The 19,063-nt window shown below is 39.5% G+C and overlaps 2 protein-coding genes across 2 annotated transcripts in view; one reads left to right on the top strand and one right to left on the bottom strand.

Annotated features, from left to right (window-relative positions):
• The window catches only part of LOC111601330, a 36,165-nt gene extending 25,831 nt beyond the window's left edge, over nt 1-10,334 (bottom strand). Inside the window, exons 1-6 of the mRNA XM_030225765.1 lie at nt 10,023-10,334; nt 8,106-8,310; nt 6,188-6,313; nt 5,711-6,115; nt 4,647-4,733; nt 4,199-4,565 (exon numbers count right to left, since the gene is read on the bottom strand). Of these exons, the coding sequence (XP_030081625.1) occupies nt 4,199-4,565; nt 4,647-4,733; nt 5,711-6,115; nt 6,188-6,313; nt 8,106-8,310; nt 10,023-10,132 (1,300 nt within the window). The 5' untranslated portion in view covers nt 10,133-10,334. The remainder of the gene's footprint in view (nt 1-4,198; nt 4,566-4,646; nt 4,734-5,710; nt 6,116-6,187; nt 6,314-8,105; nt 8,311-10,022) is intronic.
• LOC111601318 lies at nt 6,351-7,133 on the top strand. Its single transcript, XM_023317848.2, has one exon. It carries the CDS (start codon nt 6,419-6,421, stop codon nt 6,779-6,781), a length of 363 nt encoding a protein of 120 aa, XP_023173616.1. The 5' UTR covers nt 6,351-6,418; the 3' UTR covers nt 6,782-7,133.
• Nucleotides 10,335-19,063: the final 8,729 nt, after the last annotated feature.

A 19,063-nucleotide genomic window follows, 5' to 3' on the forward strand; every position in this document is an offset into this window, starting at 1 on the left:
GTTTATTCTTCCTTTTATTCCATTTGTTTACCTCTTTGGTATTTACATGTGAATTAATTTATTAATTCTTTTTGTTGGTTTGCTTTGCGACTTTTATATTCCCGTTGAATTCTTAATTATATTAATAAATTTGATTTTTAGTGTGTGACACATTTAACCTTCAGCAGACATGCTTTTAATTATATATTACTCAATGCCAGTTGCAAGTGCGATTTAACGAACACGAACAAACACGCACGCTTTGTTTGCAATTGTTTTTTACGCTGCTTCACTTTCACAAATTCGCTTCAAGGTTGCTTTGGGCACAACCTTCGCCTTAAATTTAGAGTGAGATTCTCGTAAAGTTTCACTTTCGATTGCTCGCAATATTTGCCGCGTGTCACGGGACTCGTTTCATTTTTCTCTATGAGTGTATTTGCGATGTTTTTCACTATTTATTTGGTTAGCCCTTTGTAATTTGGATTTTGCGACACGTGCAGCCGCAGCGGCTGTTTACTCGCCTTTAAAGTTCATCGAAAACTAATTTCGTTTCGATTAAAAAAAACCTCAATGGAATTTCGCTTTACGTTTTCGCTTTCCTTTAGCGCCTACCCTTCGGCTGTTGTTGTTGTTCTTGGTGCTGGTAGCCTACACACATATTTCCAATAACAATGTTACAAGTTCGCCATGTTGTTGTTGCCGTAGCAGCACTTTCCCATGGCGCTTCCAATGCACAACTAAAAATAAAGTTACGCGTGGCCACAGCGACTGCGACGCTAACTGTGACAGAGACGTTGACTGCGATAACATTGACAGCTGCTGCTGCTGCTGCTGCCGCATGGTCGGGTCAGGCAGGCATGGTGCTCTGCTACCTCCACTGCGACTGTTGATGGGGTATTGTGTTGTGTTTGTATTTCTGTTTTTGCGCGCTCTTTCCACCTCCATGGCGAATGGCAAAATCAGCGTGTTTGTCTTTGCTTTCCAATGCCACCCATCCCCCCCTAAGCTCCTGCCTGACAAGCTAAGGAACGCGTGTTGGATGGTTGGACTAACTGTTCGGTCTAACTGGATTGCAAGTGCATTAGTTCTTGTTTTTGTTGTTTCTATTGCTGTTGTAGGCGAATTCGTAGTAAAGAGCATGACGCTGCATGAAATGAAATGCGGTGAATGAAATGACGTCGCTGCAATAAATCGTGTAGAGGATGAAGGATTGAAGTAAAGAGTATCGCGGCGGCAACGTGACGCAAAAAGAGCGGGCGAGACAGATAGATAGAGCGAGTATGAGGCAATGTGATCTATGCGTGGGTATACAACAAATGGCGTCATTAAAATTGCAGTTAATAATGCAATGCACAGTGTATAAAAACGATAAAGTTAAAAGTGAATCAATGAATATGACAAGCACAATATTCGCCATATTTTACATTTTTGCTTAAGCCAAAAATAAAAACTTATGAGGTCATTTTAAAAGGGAAATTTTAAATTCTGACTAAAATTTGGAATTAATAGAATTACTTAAATGGATTTGATACTATGAATCAAATGTAAGAGAATATTAGAACAAAAGATATGATTATAATAAAATAGTAGTATTGAATTGAATACACCAAGTTTCAGTTACTTTGTACTATATTTAGGTTTATTAAAAGCAACATGGAGCTCTTATAACTAAAATAATCCTGCACGGTTAAGACCCCACGATCTGACCTCCTTGCTAACTCATAAAGACAATATATTTGTAGGCTTTAATCAAATAAATTTAACATTGCGCGCGCACTCCGCAACATCATCAGCTGCTACTTCTGCTGCTTATGCACTGGAAGGGACAGTGAGTGGAAGGAGCGGGAATAGCGGCACTCGTCAGTGCAGCGCATGCGCCTGCCGTTTCATTCTACTTGTGTGAGAACTTTCCCATTTGTCGCTGGAAGCATTCCAACGCATGACGTCTGGCCATGGCTTGCGTGCGTTTTTATTGTGAACGTGGTGAGCTACTATTTGCTATGGTGGCTTTTGGCTGGCGCGTGGCTCAGTGTGGTGAAAATCAGTGCAGCTGCACCGGGTGCAAAGCTGAACAGCTGCAACAAGCTAAAAGAGAGGGTGGCGCTACCATAAGTCGCTGGGGTACATAGGCAGCTGTCCTATCTGTTGTTACAGTGGCACTGCATTGCCACAGTTTTGGGTCGGCTATCGAAATTGTGGGGTGGTCCCCAAAAATGTTGCGCCTAATTCTATTCCACAATATCTTGCAACCAAACTTGGCTGCCACAACTTGCACTTACTTATTACTTTCATATTTTTTTTGGGGCGGGCAAAGTTGAAATCAATAATTATTATAGTTTAGTTGGCGGGGCGTGGCAAGCAACAATCTTGCCACGAAATGTTGCACGCTAATGTGCATCAAGGAAAAAATTTAAGTCAGCCGGTGCCATGCGCCTTTTCTTACACAAAAATTAGCCGAAAATGTTATTGGAAACATGGTGCATGTGGCAAGTGGTAGCAAAAAACTTTCTAATTAGGCTAATAAATTTGCAACGAGCAACGCACTTGACAAAGTCGCCGGCGACATCGCTCAGCCAAACATGAGGCAAGCGGCAGGCAGTAGTTGCCACTTGCCACTTGTGTCACTCGCGCCCCGCTGCCAACCAAACTAGCCCGCAAACTTTTAGGATATCTTGTGGCGTTTGTAAAATGTGTTTTCGGGTCAGCTGTGGCACAGTCGCGGCCCACTCCCCCAGTGCCCCAGTCCAACTTGCAACTGTCCCGCTGCTGCATATAATTTATGTTGATTGCATTTAACGGTGCAAAAAGGGAAAATGGCTTGCCTAAAAGTATGCAACGCGGTCCTTTTGCCAGCTACATTCCTTGTCCCTGCCACTGCCCCTAGCCACTTGCCACATGCAGCATGCAGCAGGCAGCATGCCCTTACCCCGGGTCAACAATTTATTTTTATTTTATTTCGTTTATGTTGCCACTGCAACGGCTGTGGCCGAGAGTCAAGTGGCACCAAGATAAGATATAAATATATAGAAGCTGAATCTATTTGTGCAACGCGTTGCACGCAACTTGCTTTTACCTTCGTGTGCCGTTTGAAAGAGTTCTTTGCCAAACAGTTTTCACTGTACCGCAAAAGTGCAAGCTGCGACTTAAAAGCGAACTTACTCTTACGGTTAACTAAGGTTGCAAGCCAATAAATCGAGAAAACTTAACTTAGCCTTAATCTTTAACTAATATATCCATGTTATATATGTACATAATGAACAACATTTACAAGCTATGTGATGGAAAATATGTTGGAAATTGTAGCTTCAAAAAACATTTAGAAACTTTATTAGTGGAAAAGCCAAAAGTTCTAAAGGAAAAGACAACGCACCAATGAAAGACAGAGATCATATATGTATATATATATATATATAATATATATATGTGTGTATATATATATAATATATATATATATATAAATATATATGTATATATAAAATTTGCAATTAACATAATTTTTAGCGAGCGAGTCAAAAGAGAGTTTCAGAGAAAGACAGATTAAGAGAGAAAGAGAGAGAGAGAGACAGAGAGAGAGAGAGAGGGGTAGAGGGAGACACACAGTTAAAAAAAAAACAATAACAGAAAATGGGGCATACTTGTTAGATAAAAATCTGAACATTTAGAATGTTAAAGTTAAAACTGATGGAGAAAGGGTTATAAATTAGATATATATATATATATACATAGATATGTATATTAAAGAGAGAGAGAGAAAGATATAGATAAATAGAATGATAGCTACATATCTGTATATATATATAGTATAGAGGGGAGACAGAAAAGAGAGAGAGAGAGAGGAATACCATGAGCGTTTGGAGCTCAACATTCAAATATAATATATCTGGAAAGCTTCCAAACGTTTCATGTTTTATGTATTTTTTGCTATATTTGAATGTTTTGAAACTTTGATATATATAGCTGTTTATCTCTCTATATATATCGATAAAGTTTATGTAGAAACAGAGATAGAGAGAGGAAAATCGTGAAACTCTTTCGCCACTCTTGGCCAATCACAACATTGACTCTCAAACGGAAACAGATAGAGTTGAAGAGTTAAACAGCGTACAAATAGAAAGTGAGTGAGACAGAGGGAAAGAGCGAGAGAGAGAGAGAGAGAGAGAGAGGCAGAGAGAGTAGGAGACATACGGGAGTGCAAATTGGAGAAAACGTAATCACTCACCGTCGTAGTCGCTGCCAGCTGTAACTGTATGTCCTTGGACCTGCGCCTGCGCTTGCGCGGCCATTAGATGGCTCTGGAACTCCTCCTCGGAGCTGCTGAAAGATCGCTGCTGCTGCGAGGCATACTGAGCGCCAGCTAAGGAGCGCCGCTGCTGTTGCTGCTGCTGCTGCTGATTGTAGGTGGTCGCATCCATGGCATGGCCACCACTAATCGTTAGATTGCGCGTCAGCGGTGGCGCCTTCTGATAGCCACTGTTCAGCTGCGCAGGTTGCGAATGGATCTGAGCATGCGTCGAGGTTCCTTGATACGGCTGTTGCTGTTGCAGCATTCGCTGCTGTTGCTGCTGCTGCTGCTGCTGCTGCTGCTGTGGTTGTGGCTGCTGCTGCTGATGTGGCTGTTGCTGGCATGCATTGAATTGCTGCTGGGCTTGGTGTCGCTGCTGCTGCGGCTGCTGCTGCTGCTGATGTGGCTGCTGCTGCACCTGGCTGGGATGAGCTAAATGTGGATGCTGTCGCATTAGGCCATCCAACTCGCCCTGCACCAAAACAGATATTCATAATTAATTAAAGCTTATGCCACACTCACACTTCAAGATAGTTTAAACTAAATCATCTGGAACATTGCTTTATTGTTTATAGAATATGAGATGTATTTAGAGCCAGTGTTGGATAACAACATCTGCCTAATCTCTTTTCTTCTCATTTTGCTTATGTCAGGTTCAGACTTAGTTAAATTATTTCTTGTTGCGTTCTACAAAATGCTTCTCTAATGTAGGAAGGCAAATAGATTAAGAGGTGTATTCAAAGCCAGTGTTGGATAACAACATCTGCCTAATCTCTTTTCTTCTCATTTTGCTTATGTCAGGTTCAGACTTAGTTAAATTAAATCATCTGGAACATTGCTTTCTTGTTGCGTTCTACAAAATGCTTCTCTAATGTAGGAACGCAAATAGATTAAGAGGTGTATTCAAAGCCAGTGTTGGATAACAACATCTGCCTAATCTCTTTTCTTCTCATTTTGCTTATGTCAGGTTCAGACTTAGTTAAATTATTTCTTGTTGCGTTCTACAAAATGCTTCTCTAATGTAGGAAGGCAAATAGATTAAGAGGTGTATTCAAAGCCAGTGTTGGATAACAATATCTGCTTACTCTCTTCGCTTCTCCTATCTTATCTTCTTCTTTTTCTCGGCTTCAGAATAAGTTATACCTAATCATCTGGAATATTGCTTTCTTGCTGCTTTCCATAAAATGCCTTTCTAGTGTAGGATAGAAACTAGATTAAGAGTTTTTTTCAGAACCAGTGTTGGACATCATCATCATGGACAACATCTGCGTGATATCTTTTCTCCTTCTCTCTTAACTTATTCATTTTCTCATCTCAGAGTAACTTATACTAAATCATCTAGAATATTGCTTTCTTATTGCCTTTTCTAAGATGCATTTAAAGCCAGTGTTGGATAACAATATCTGCTTACTCTCTTTGGTAATTGAATTTAAAGTCCTAAGAGCTCACCTGATAGTAACGCGGATCATCTTCTGGGTAGGCGCCCGATCGCTGTGGATGCTGTTGCTGGCCATAGCCGAGTTGCTGCTGCTGTTGCTGTTGCTGCTGTAGTTGTTGCTGCTGCAGTTGATATTGCTGCGCCTGCTGCGGATTCATTGGTTGCATGCGTTGGCGCTGTGGCAGCTGCTGTTGCTGCATCTGCTGTTGGCCCGGACTCAGTGGCTCCATGCCGCTGTCGGAGACGGAGAGACGGCGATTCGTTGGCTGCTCCTGCTGTGAATATTGGCGACGCAGCATGCTGCCCGCACGTTGCATAGGCAGGTTCTCCTTCTCAGCAGCGCTGCGCGTGCGCTCCAGCTTGGGCCGCTTGTCCGTCGTATCGCGTGGATCGACAATGGCCTGCTGCGAGATGTCCTGCACACAGAGAAACAGAGCGCAAAGATTAATCTAATTTGTTACTTCATAGTTTGAATTTCAGCTACTTACGCTGCTGCCATCGGGCTCAATGCGCCGTATGAAACCATCTTGTTGCACCGCCGTCTTGTTTATCCACTGGCCCGTTTTAGACAGCAGCTCCTGCTTCTTGCGGCACAGTATACACACCCAGATTACCTGAAGCAACAAAATCAAATTAGAATTTAACGTCAGCAGCAAGTCAGAAAATATTCAGAAAGTTTCGAGTTCGGCGTTCGAGTGCTTTTGTTTTATGGGGGGAATATGTCACAGTCGCCAGAGGAGAATCATGTACATAATTACTTCGCGCCCACCACGCTGCTCTTCTACTTCAACGAGCTGTGGGAGCTATGGAACACCATCAGCTGTCACCTGATTACGTATATAGAGCGCGGCAGAGGTGAATATTTCGCAGGCTTTTGCAGTTTTCACTTTTGCTGGCATTCGATAGAGGAGGAGGAGGAGGAGCAAGAGGAGCAGCAGCTAGAGCAGTTAGAGTACAATATCGACAACGGAAGCAGCCTTGAGCAGGACGTGGACTACGATGTCGAGCAGAGGCAACAGAACTTATATCATTTGGTTCACATGTCGCTCATATTTCGTGCCTCCCATTTCAATCAGAGTTGAGATGGCCGGCAAAGCCAAAGTGAAATCGAAATTCCATAACGCGTTTCTTTCTATGCCGAAATTGGTTAAAAACGTTGCATTTTTACCTATCTTTGTGTCCGTGGTGTGTGAATGTGGGGGCATAAGTGTATGTGTGTGTGTGTGTGAATGTGTATGTTTGTATGATTTTGTATGCATGTGTGTATGTGTGTATGTATATGTGTGCATCTGTGTGTGACATCTTGGCAAAGCTTCAATAAAACGTTTGGCAACGTGGCCAGCAAATGATAACCCACCATGGCAATAGAGCCAAGCAGCCAACCAGCCAGCCAGCCAGCCAACTCGTCACGGCTCAGTGGGTAAAATAAAAAATGGAAAAACGTGTAATTGAAATGCAATGCAATGTGAAATGGTGTGCCAAATGCTAAAATGCTCGCGCATGGATGCGACCCCAACTCCTGACCCAAAGGCAATTGCATTTTGTTAAATTTTAATACGGTATAAAAATCTATAAGGTCTTGATATACTAGATCCTTTAAGCTGTTCTCATGTCAGCTACTGGAAGCTTTTTCTTGAAAAGCCAAAAAAATTCCTTTTAATAAAAACTCGTCTAAAGTTGCAAAAATCTTTGTTTTATGGTATTGAGACGAGCTGCTCTTCAAGTGAGGCGTTTTCTGGCACTTTTCCTTCAGCTACTTTAAACATCGTAATGCAATTAGAATTGCATCTAGGATACACACAGCTCCACTTGAGTTTGCTTCAGTACTTGTCCTCTTCCGTAGCTTAAATTTCATTAGCTCTTGTAGCGCTCTCAATGTCGAAAATCAAGTGGCGAATTGACCCCCAAAATCATTGTCGTAAAAGAACGAAACTAAACCCAATAAATATTGGCTGGATTTTATATAGGCGAGCATTCGCCGACCGTCGCGATGGCGATTATTTATGCGTGGTGCACGCGGCGTTTGGGCAATTGTAAAAGCGAGCGCTGGCCAAGGGGGCGTATGGGCGATGGGTCGATTCAATGAGCCCCAGCAGCGGAGGACGTCGCCAGTATAGCTGGCGACAGAGTGTCATCCAATTTATCAATGGCTGGAAAATGAGCAGAATTCGCTTCGCATCGCCCCGCCGCGCCTCACTTCGCCACGCCTTGCCTTCTTCGCAACCCCTCGCCCCGTTTGTGTTTGCCTTACATTGCGCTGGCTCCACACGTCGCCGAGTGACAGCCGCGTCTAATGGCTCTTGAAATTGCCAACTGTAAAATGTGTCACGCTGTCAACTGCCATGGACAATGAGACAGAGAGACAGAGAGACAGAGAGAGAGAGAGAGAGAGAGAGAGGTATTTACCTTGTTGCTGCGCAGGGTAACTTTGCCGCCGCAGCGGGCGCAGCAGCGTATGTTGCAATAATGGCAAATGTGGCCAACGCCATCGGCAAACTTGGTCTTAAGGCATATGTGACAGGTGGCATCCAGCTCGACGCCGGCCTTCTTCTGCTGCTCGGATCGCTGCCTGATTTGCATCTCCAGCGTAACAACTTCGTCCTGTTTGCGTCTGTGAAAATCCATTTGCATGCGATTTTTGGTTAGATATTGCATTTGCGGATTCAAAAGGCTTAGCCATCATCTAGCTGGTTTGTATTACACATATTTTTGTCATAAAAGCGATAACAGGATAACTCTGAAAGTAGTATACGAGTCTCTGCACGATTTCTCCTTTCACGTCACGAGCTCAAACTGCCTCTCATTACACCTATTACACCACACGATGTTTTCCCTATCTTCGTGTATAAGTCGCATAATCATTTTCCTGTACGTATTGCACTCTAGTTCACATAATTAAAGCTTTTATAATAAACCGTTAGCTTTGGCTGCCTGTTCATTTATTTTATTCCTTAGTCGTTTCCTATGTCATCTGTTCTCTGATATCTGTTCTCTGTTCTCTGTTATCTATGTTATCTTTTATCTTTTATCTGTTATCTTCTATACATTATCTTCTATCTGTTAACTGCTAACTGTTATCTGTTAATTCTATCTGTTATCTGTTCTCTGTTATCTGCTATCTGTTAACTGTTAACTTTTATCTGTTATCTGTTATCTGTTATCTTTTATCTGTTATTCGTTATCTGTTATCTGTTATCTGTTATCTTTTATCTGTTATTCGTTATCTGTTATCTGTTAGCTGATATCTTTTATCAGTAACCTGCTATGTTATCTGTTAACTTTTAACTGTTAGCTGTTATCTTTTATCTGTTATCTGTTATCTGTGTTATCTTTTATCTTTTATCTGTTATCTACTATCTGTTAACTGTTAACTTTTATCTGTTATCTGTTCTCTGTTATCTTAAATCTGCTATATGTTATCTGTTACCTTTTAACAGTTAGCTGTTATCTTTTATCTATTATCTTTTCTCTATTATCTGTTATCTTTGTTATCTTTTATCTTTTATCTTTTATCTGTTATCTTCTATATGTTATGTGTTATATGTTAACTGTTAACTGTTATCTGTCATTTCTATCTGTTATCTATCTGTTATCTGCTATCTGTTAACTGTTAACTTTTATCTGTTATCCGTTCTCGTTTATCTTTTATCTTATATCTGTTATCTGTTATCTGTCAGCTGATATCTTTTATCAGTAATCTGCTATATGTTATCTGTTCCCTCTTAACTGTTAGCTGTTACCTTTTATATATTATATTTTCTTTGTTATCTTTCATCTGTTATCTGCTAGCTATCATCTGGTACTGTTCTCTGTTATCTGTTATCTGATATTTGTTCTGTGTTATCTTTTATCTCTGTTATGTTTTATCTGTTATCTTCTATATGTTATGTGCTTTCTGTTAACTGTTAACTGTTATCTGTTATTTTTTATCTGTTATCTGTTAGCTGATAGCTGTTAGCTGTTAACTTTTATCTGTTATCTGTTCTCTGTTACCTTTTATCTGTTATTTGTTATCTGTTATCTGTGAGCTGATATCTTTTATCAGTAGTCTGCTATATGTTATCTGTTCACTCTTAACTGTTAGCTGTTATCTTTTATCTATTCTGCTAGCTGTTATCTTTTATCTATTATCTTTTCTCTGTGATCTTTCATCTGTTATCTGTTATCTGTTGTTTCTATTATCTTCTAGCTGTTATCTGTTATCTGTTATCTGTATTTGTATGTCGTGTTGCTAGCATTTACTATATGTATTATCCTTTATCTGTTTTATCCGTTATCTGCAAGATATTATCTGTTATGTTACCTTTTATCTCAGCTACTTACCGCATTATCTCATTTTGCTTCTCCTCCTCCTGCTTCTGCCGCATGAGCACATTTTCTATTTGCATGCGCTCGTGCGGCGTCAGATGCGACAAATCTGGCATTTCGTCCATGGCGTTCTGCTGGAACTGGTTCCTGAACTGGTTCTGTGTGTATTATGCTCTTGTTTCGTTGGCTTTGCACATAAAACTAAATGTTAGTTGCACTAATTTAGTTAGTAAATCGCTTCTGTGTATACGTTGCTATAATAAATTAATTACTTTTCGACCTTGTAGAATTTCTTGTTGGTTTTGGTTTTGTTTAGGGAATTTTTAAAGCTTCTCTTTTTATGTATATATATATATATGTGTATATATATATTTAAATAACATTTGGTTTTGAATGCAATTAGGCAATATTTATAAATATAATATTTTGTATTTATTATAATTATTATTAAATTTATTTGGATTATTAATAAACCATTCTGATAGAAAATCACAGAGCAAATTTCTAAATTTTACGTTTTTACTATTTGATTTTTATTCTTTATTTTTTATATTTTTTGTATTTTCGTAGTTTTATTTTGAAGAATTTTTCAATGCGTCGGCTTTGCTGGTTTATTTCTTATTTATTTATTTTGTGTTGTAGACTTTTGGAAATTCGTTGAAACGTTTTACAATGGTGCAGATCAGTTTCCCTTTCACTGTGTCGCGTGTGTGTGTGATTATGGCTATGTACGTGCTGGTGTGTGTGGGTGTGCGAGTGTCTGACTGTGTGTGTGTGTCTGTGTGTGTATGTAAACGCTGCACTCGACCTTTCAAGGTCAGTTTCTCTTTTCTCTGTTCGTATGTTTAGGTCGCTTTCATATTAAAAACAAAATTGGTATGAAATATTTCAACTGCGCCTCGATTCTGTTTCTGTTTCATTTTGCTAGCGCTCTGAAACGCTGTCTGGCCTGTGCTGATGCTGATGCTGATGCTGCTGCGGCTTTTGTTGATGCTATTATAAGTGTTGACTGCTGCATTTGTTGCTGTTGTTGAAATGGTTGTTGCTGCTGATGTTCCTGTTGTTGTTGTTTGCTTTGTTGTTGATCTCTGCAAAGCGAAGCCATCTTTGATAAGCGAATTTTGCGATTAGCGCGCGATATTCATGCAGTGCAATGTCAGTGGTCAGCACTGCAAAGAGAGTGAATCGAATATAGAGACAGATAAGAGAAAGAGACAGAGCAATGGGAATAAACATAAGTCAGAGAATAAACCGAAGCAAAGATTGATAGATGGAGAAGGGTTAGGAGGAGACGGAATGAAGACAGGGCAAACAGGACGTGGAAGGAAGAGAATATAATTATAATTATTTAATAAATTTTAGTTTTTATTTTTAATTTTATTATCAAAAGAAAATATAATGTTACAGCTAAAATCTGATGTGATTATTTTATGTTGGGCCTCACAGTCATAGAAAGTCAAACAAGCGCATATTTGTTATAGAGCTCGGACGAATAAACTATATTCAGCATGGTTCACGAGCATAAAACAAGTTACAAGAGCTTTAGGGGACAATGTTCCTGAGAAGTGAAGTGAGAAAACAGAAAAGAATTTCAAAATGAAAACATAATTGTAAAGATATAATATAAATCTAAGAGAATACCAGATGAGTACATAGCAGGAGACTTGATAGGAGACTAATTGATAGCGCAGGTAGATCGTGGCTAAAAAAGTTTTGATGAATGAGAAGCTTTTGCGAACAGACGTCGATGACTTTCGGCGCTGCCGCAGTCACGTGTAAAAAGACACGAGACATGAGGATAGGCAAAGGAGCAAATATATTCAACTGATGATAAATATTTTATCAAACTAAACTGAATGTAAGCATAAATTGAATTATACAATAAATGCACACAGAATCTTGGGATTAGGAGAGAGTCATCCGGATGGCAGAGCTGCAGCAAACTAACATAACAGTAACAATGTAACATACCTGTCCAAAGGCCATGAATGTTTTGCTATTGTTAATGTTACGCACGATAAGAGAGCACAGACTTCAGGAGAAAAAGAAATAAATTGCCCAAATTGTACAACTTAGATATGCTGTGAATTTAGCAGCAAAGTATTTTTTCTACGTATCTCAATACTGTTTCAGTAGTGTTGCTGTGATGCTGAGAGTTGCACAGGGTTGTGGGGAAGGTAATATCCGAGTGAGCTTGCATCTCGGCTGCACGCTTCTCAGTTCGGGCTTTGTGAGAGTGGGAATAACGAATTCACGGGTATTGCCAAGTGAAAGTGAGAGGGCTATTAAGGTCATTCGCACAGGGTCGTTATGATTGTCAATGTCCAAAAAGAAGCGACAGGCTGGACACGGATTTGGTTGTAAAAGACACTAAAGAAACTGAGAATGGAAGCTGGTCAAGCTGATTCAAACTCCATTATATATTTATTTATTTAATATTGTAAACAATTGAATTATAGCATATATATCACATCATTTATATACGATGCACAGTGTAAACATCAGAAATTAAAATTTTATTCAGCTGCGACTGGAGCGAGTGTAACTAGTGGCCTGTGGGCGTGGCAAACGAGGGACGCAAGCAGATTGGCCACTCAATACAAACGTATGTAGCACGGTAATTATTTATGACCATCAAACTGGCAGAGCAAACAAGAAGCCACAGGGGCAGGCTTCACAATACGAGCCCCGTGTGATGGACGGCGAGGGAGAGGCAAGGACTTGCTCACAGCTGGGCCAGGTGCAGCGGGCGTGGCAAGCAGCAAAGGGGTGGCAAGCTACTCGTTGCGGTCGACTCGGTGACGCACGTACAAAATGCGAATATTTGTAAGAGGCCATACGCCAGGGCTGACAGCTATTACAAAACCTGAACAGATCCACGCCAAATCAGTGAAAAAGGCTCAAAAGAAATTTATAAAAGCTTCAGAGAACAGAATAAAAATCATTTCGCCATTTTTATACCCTGATCTCAGTGAAAATCGGAAATCAGTGTATAATGGTTTTGTGCAAATATATGTAAGGAAGGCAGAAGAAGGTGTGGCAGACACCATAAAGTATATATATTTTGGAACAGGATCACAAGCCGAGTCGATGGAACACAGTCCACTCGTCTGTCCGTATACTCATACGCGCCGATCTCAGCATCTATAAGAGCTAGAGACTTCCATTTTTTTGTTTGTTTTAAATATTTTAACTATTTTATTATCATCGATTAAAAATATGATCAAATTGCAGTTATTAAATTATATCTCGTACAGCTTAAGTTTGCCTTTTTTTTCCCTTTTTTTATATTTTGTATACCGGCTCAAAATTTGCCCAAATTTGTTAACTTTTAAGTTTAGTTGGAAATAGGGCCAATAAGTGAAGGCAAAAATTCCATTAAAATCCTTCAAGTAAAACAGAAATTATTAAACAAAACGCGTTTCTAATTTGCAAAAGCACGTGGCAAGCAGCGCCAAGCGACAAGTTCTGGGTCGCAACATTGTATTTTAAACAATAAAAAGGCTTGAAAATATATTTAGATATTCAAATTTGGCTATGAAAAAGGCCATATCTGACCGAAAAGGCTTAGTCGGCAGCACTGGCAAAAACAGAAACACATATGTTTATATAGATATAAATATATATATAATGCAGAGAGATGTGAAGAGAGGTATAGAAAAGGAGAGAAATGGAAAGAGGGAAAAGCGGATAACTCATTGGAGGAGATGAAAGATAAGGCAACTGCAGCAAGAGCCTTTTGCGCGCATCATTCCCGAAGTGTGAGGCTGTGCCTGTGTGTGAGTGTGTGTGGGTATAAGTGAGTAGTTCCTGCAGGCAGATTGAAGTGCGGCTTTTGCACTTCAAAATTAACTCATTTTACACAAAAGACAACATCTGCATGGAAACATATAGAGACATTGAGAGAAAGAGAGAGAGAGAGAGAGAGAAGTAGAAGGAGATTGAGGGAAACACAGGCTAAGCTTAGATATATTAAGAGGATATCGACCCCAGTTGCGGTAGACATTTTGGAGTAGCATAGAGCAGGTCAGACATCAAATCTGGCACAGCATCAGCAATGCAGATAACGTGCAGCATATCAAATGAGAATGCTTCCACTTACTCTTCCTCTTTTATGACAAGACTCTAGGAAATATATTTAGTAATGCATTTTTAATGTACATATTTAGCTAAGCAAAGCTGCAAAGAGAGTTGCAGCAAGTGAATCTCAAGTTTAAAAAAAACGAATCTAAATATTTACTTTAATATCTAAAGAATATTTTTTTTTTTAATTTTTAGTAAATATTATGCAAGTACATTCATAAAAAATAAAAAATAGTATATAAATTAAATTCGATTTATTATTAAATTAATCGCATTTATAATAATATTTATTAATTTATAATAATTTTTAAAATTAATTTTAAATCTGTTATTGAATTATCAAATTTATATTTGGCTTTATTGACGGTGTTTAGCTTGAACCGTTAAACGGGTCTATTCCTAGATGAATTTGCGATTTTGATCTTAAAGCACTAAATCAATATTTGAATCATATTAATAATTTGAACAGTGGGAATTCGATGTTAATCTAGATTCTTGATTTTTTAATAACAATATTATATTATTATGATCAACTTACAATTATTCTATTTGCTACAAGCTTATAAGAATCTGAATATCAACATCAAGTTATCAGCAGCAGAGCTCTATATTACCTTTTATATTGAAACCAGTAAATGGCAACATAAATTAAGGAATTGCTTTGCTTAACAAATGCAATTCTTCAGCTGCTTAAGCTAGTAGAACATGGCTGTGCATGCACTTTCATAATTCTAATATTAGGTACACAAAGATTTGCTTATCAACGCGCGTAAACTTAGCTGCCAATTGATGTGGCAACGGGAACACTTGCTAGCCGAGGGGCACAAGCAAACACAGCTGAAAGCGCATAGAATACGACACAACGAGGCTCCACGCATACCCCCACATCAATCGCTGTGAAGCTCTGCTTTAGTTTGGGGCGAGATAAAACCCAGTTTCTTGGGTGTTTATAGCCTGCGTTGCGCTCGGGTCGCTGGCAGCTCAGCTGCTTGAACATGAATTGATAATGCAGCAAATGCAGCAGCAGCAGCAGCAGCAACGGCAGCAAGTGGAACACAGACAATAATAGCGACAAATATTCATGCAAAATTGATGTTTGCACACGGGCTTAAAATACTATTTTATGCGCCCAGCATCTGTAATTCGTGCTGCCTAGCTCTAAGGGTCAGAGAACCAGAAAATCAAATTGCAGGTAGGTTTTCCCAAAAGTTTGCCTAAATTTGTTGACGTACTCAAAAGGGACAAGGTAACTGGAAAGGCAAACGCTTTCCACTTGATGTAAAGCGAGCAAAATACGAAAAGCGAAAACTTTAACAAACACGGACAGAGGGAGGGGGCAAATGGTCTGTGCGTGGTCTTTGCTGTTACAGAGAGTTGGCTTAAGAATTCACCACGGCGCGCAAAAGAGCGCGCTCTGAGAGCCGAAACAAAGAGAGAGTGAGAATGGTAAAAAGTAAGAGGAGGACGGGAATAGCATAATGACGAAACACACACAACAAAATTTCCCAGTATGCCATTGAATACATGAATAAACATATATATATGGGTATATATATACACATATTTATACATGTATATGTTTATCTTCTCTGTGTGTGTGTGTGCGTATGAGTTTTTGTAAGCAAGTAGAGCAAAACGCAATCAAAAAGCTGAAAACAAGGTAAATAAATAAGAATAAACCTCAGAGGCAAGCAAGACCGAGCAGGTACAAGGATGAATTATAAATAATAATAATAATAACTATAGACAGTGCAGTACAAAATAAAGTAAAAGAAATAAGCCACAAGGGTCAAGTCGTGGCCCCTGGTCAGCTAGCCCGTGCTTTGTATTGCTCTTAATCAAGGTTGTTGCACATAATACACATACGCCGCGTTGCCGCTGCATAAGAAACGAGCTAGTACGAGCCAGCATGATAAATGTGAAAGTTCACAGCCAGCTGATAGTTGAAACTGCTTACAGCTGAACACAATAGAAGCGCTCTCCAGCTCCCTCTCTCTGTTTCTCTCGCTATCTTCCTCTCCCTCTTGTTATCTCTGTACCTATCTAAGTCCCAATGTTTCTCTTTCTCGCTCTTCTAATTGACACTTTCAATTAGCAATTGCGATTGAAAGAGCAGGAGTTTGGGCAAAGGGTAAAGGCACACCACTGTCCAAAGGTCAATATATAATATATATCTTACAACTATAAAGCTTTCGTTCAGTTTGCCGAATTCAGAAATAAGCCCATTTCAGATTCGCAGCTGACACCCCCGCACTTGACTGACATTTCCATCAATTACAGCATTTACAGCGAGAGAGCATTTCGTGATTTTCCACGGCAACCGCAACGAAAGCTTATTTCAATAGGGCAAATATTCTGTTCGCATTATCAAAGTAACTTTATTATATGCAACAAATTATTTTATCTGTTTATTTGATTAACTCCTCATGCAAAAGTCCGAGAGAATATTAAAATTAATATGATGTGGCAAATTGTATTAAAGCTGCAAATCCGAATCGAAGGATTATTTTTGATAAATGAATTAATTGGCGACTGTCAACTTGATAATATGTTAATCGAATTGACAGTCGTAAATAATTATATTTAAGCCTTTTGCTTTAATTAATTCCTTTAAAAAAAATAAAAAATAAAACAATCGAATAAAGTAGAATAAAAAGTTTATCAACTCAGTTTTAAAATAGAAAGTTTTATAAACTGCCGACTCACATGATGAGGCATATATTTGAGCTACTTTTCAAGTTAAAGCATATCATAGAATCAATCATAAACTAAAGATTTATTAAGTATAAAGACTCATCCTAATATAAACATCACATTGTGTATTGCATGAGCTGATAGGCAAAGTTGCTCAGTTTCGTATCTTGTGCTTAAATCTTATTTTCACAAACATTTCCATTAGTTTTGCTAATAATGAAGATTACAAATGGTATGCGTACTCAGTGCAAAAGATTGTAAAGATACGTAAATTCTCTCCTTCGACCAGGTGCCACAATCATTATTTATGTATAAAATGCATTCCACTGGGCCCTCAGGCAGCTATCGACCTTAAATGCGCTTCTTTAACATTGGCATTCGGTCTATAGAGAAACATTGCTCAATTCAACATTCAATTATTCCAGTCAGCTTGATTGCTTGAGTGGCATTTGCCCTTTCTTGCTTGCACTTAAAGTTAATTTTATATATTTTTAACGTTAATTTCACAATTTGTTACGCGTGGCAGCTGAATGTGAAAGGGCAGCAGTTGCCGCAGCTGGCTGGCTAGTTGCTTTCAGGGCTTTCGTTCAGGTCATTTATCAGTCTCAAACAGTTGGCCAACTATCAGTGAAATTGTAACTTTCTACTAAATATTTTTCTCATATTAACTTGTTGTGCTTTAGTGACGTCTCGTGACGTCATCTCCCGGTGCGATCACAAATTTATGCAGATGTTTCCATGGCATCATTTTGCGCCTCAACGGGAGCAATGCACTCGCATTGTGTGTATTTGCTGAGTTTATTTCTTGGCATATACAGCTAAAAGAAATCGTGGCCAAGTTGCTTTTACGGCTCAAAGCCAAAGCCAAAGCCAAAACAATAAAGGAGCCAATGACTTGGCCATTTTGTAACCCCAGACGTTGGTGCTGCTCTTGTTGTTGCTATTATAACTGACGCTTGTCTGGCACAGAAAGTTCTGTTGAACTCGCAGCTAATGGCCCGGTTCAGCTGCAATCGGGCTACTGCTGTTTGCGTGCATATAATTATAATTTTTCATATTCGAGTCCCAAAAAGTAGGCAACTTTTGCTTGGGCCACGTTCTTCGCCTGGTGCAAACACCCAGCTGGTCACACTGCAGTCATTTCTAAAATAGACCACAGTATCATAAAAAACTAAGCCAAATAGCAGTGGGAGTGTGAGCGAGAGAATGAGAGACAGAGGCTGAAGAAGGCACAGGACAAAGGCAATCGTCCCGTTCGCTTCCTGTGCAACTTTTACAATGGCGCGCACAATTTCCATGCAATTAGCTGAAAACAAATACGTTAAACAATGACAACGGCAACGACAGCGACATAGGGTATGAGGGCAAAAAAATATATATATGTATTTTATGCACTTCGTGAACAAAACTTGTCAATTACAATAGGCGGGCAGTGACTGTGGGGCAGGGCATGGCAGAACGGCAATGATACCCTGAAAGTCAGCTAAACAAAATGAATCAAGCAGATAGAGAGCAGAGAGACAGAGAGAGAGAGAGAGAGAGACAGAGAGAGAGAGAAAGTGCGAGAGAGAGAGAGGTGATGCAAATCACTTGGGAACTGGCATTGTAAATGTTGTGAAAATGTCAAAAAGCGCACGCTGACATGGGGACACAAAAAGCAATTTTATGCACCCATTGAACCCAAAAGCAACAACAAACAACAACAAGAACAACAACAAACAGAACGACCCGAGCAAGAACAACTGCTGTCAGTTGACTCAATAATTTGAACAAGCTTCGCCTACACACAGCCCTGAGCTAAGCAACTGTGCAAGGCAGCCGAGGCAGCGGGGCGTATGAGTGATTTTCTATTACTCATACGACGCGTGTATATTGTCAAACATTTATGACGTCCGTACGCCCACTATCTGCGGGCCACGTCGCGTGTCGTCATCATAGTCATTTGTCAGGGCAACCGAGCGGACGCAGCACTCAATGGATGACCACTGACAACGCCCCTTCGAGTGGGCGGCATTAACAGGGTATATTCAGCGTCTGTCAGCACTCAGATGCAAGCGCCCACAATGAGCTAATTAATTGGCCTGATAAGTTAAATCTATTCCTGTTATATCAACTTCTCTTTTAACATAATAAATTGAATATTTTTAAATTAAATTAAAATTAGAATAAAATTTATATGTTATGAAAATGTATTTGGAAATTAGAAAGCGCTGAAAAACCTGTGTAAATTAATACAAAATTACATAGACGTTTTAATGTGAACTATTTATTAATCAAAG

This window comes from Drosophila hydei, unplaced genomic scaffold, assembly GCF_003285905.1.
Source record: "Drosophila hydei strain 15085-1641.00,03,60 unplaced genomic scaffold, DhydRS2 tig00008139-arrow-pilon, whole genome shotgun sequence".
In the NCBI taxonomy this organism is placed as follows: Eukaryota; Metazoa; Arthropoda; class Insecta; order Diptera; family Drosophilidae; genus Drosophila; species Drosophila hydei.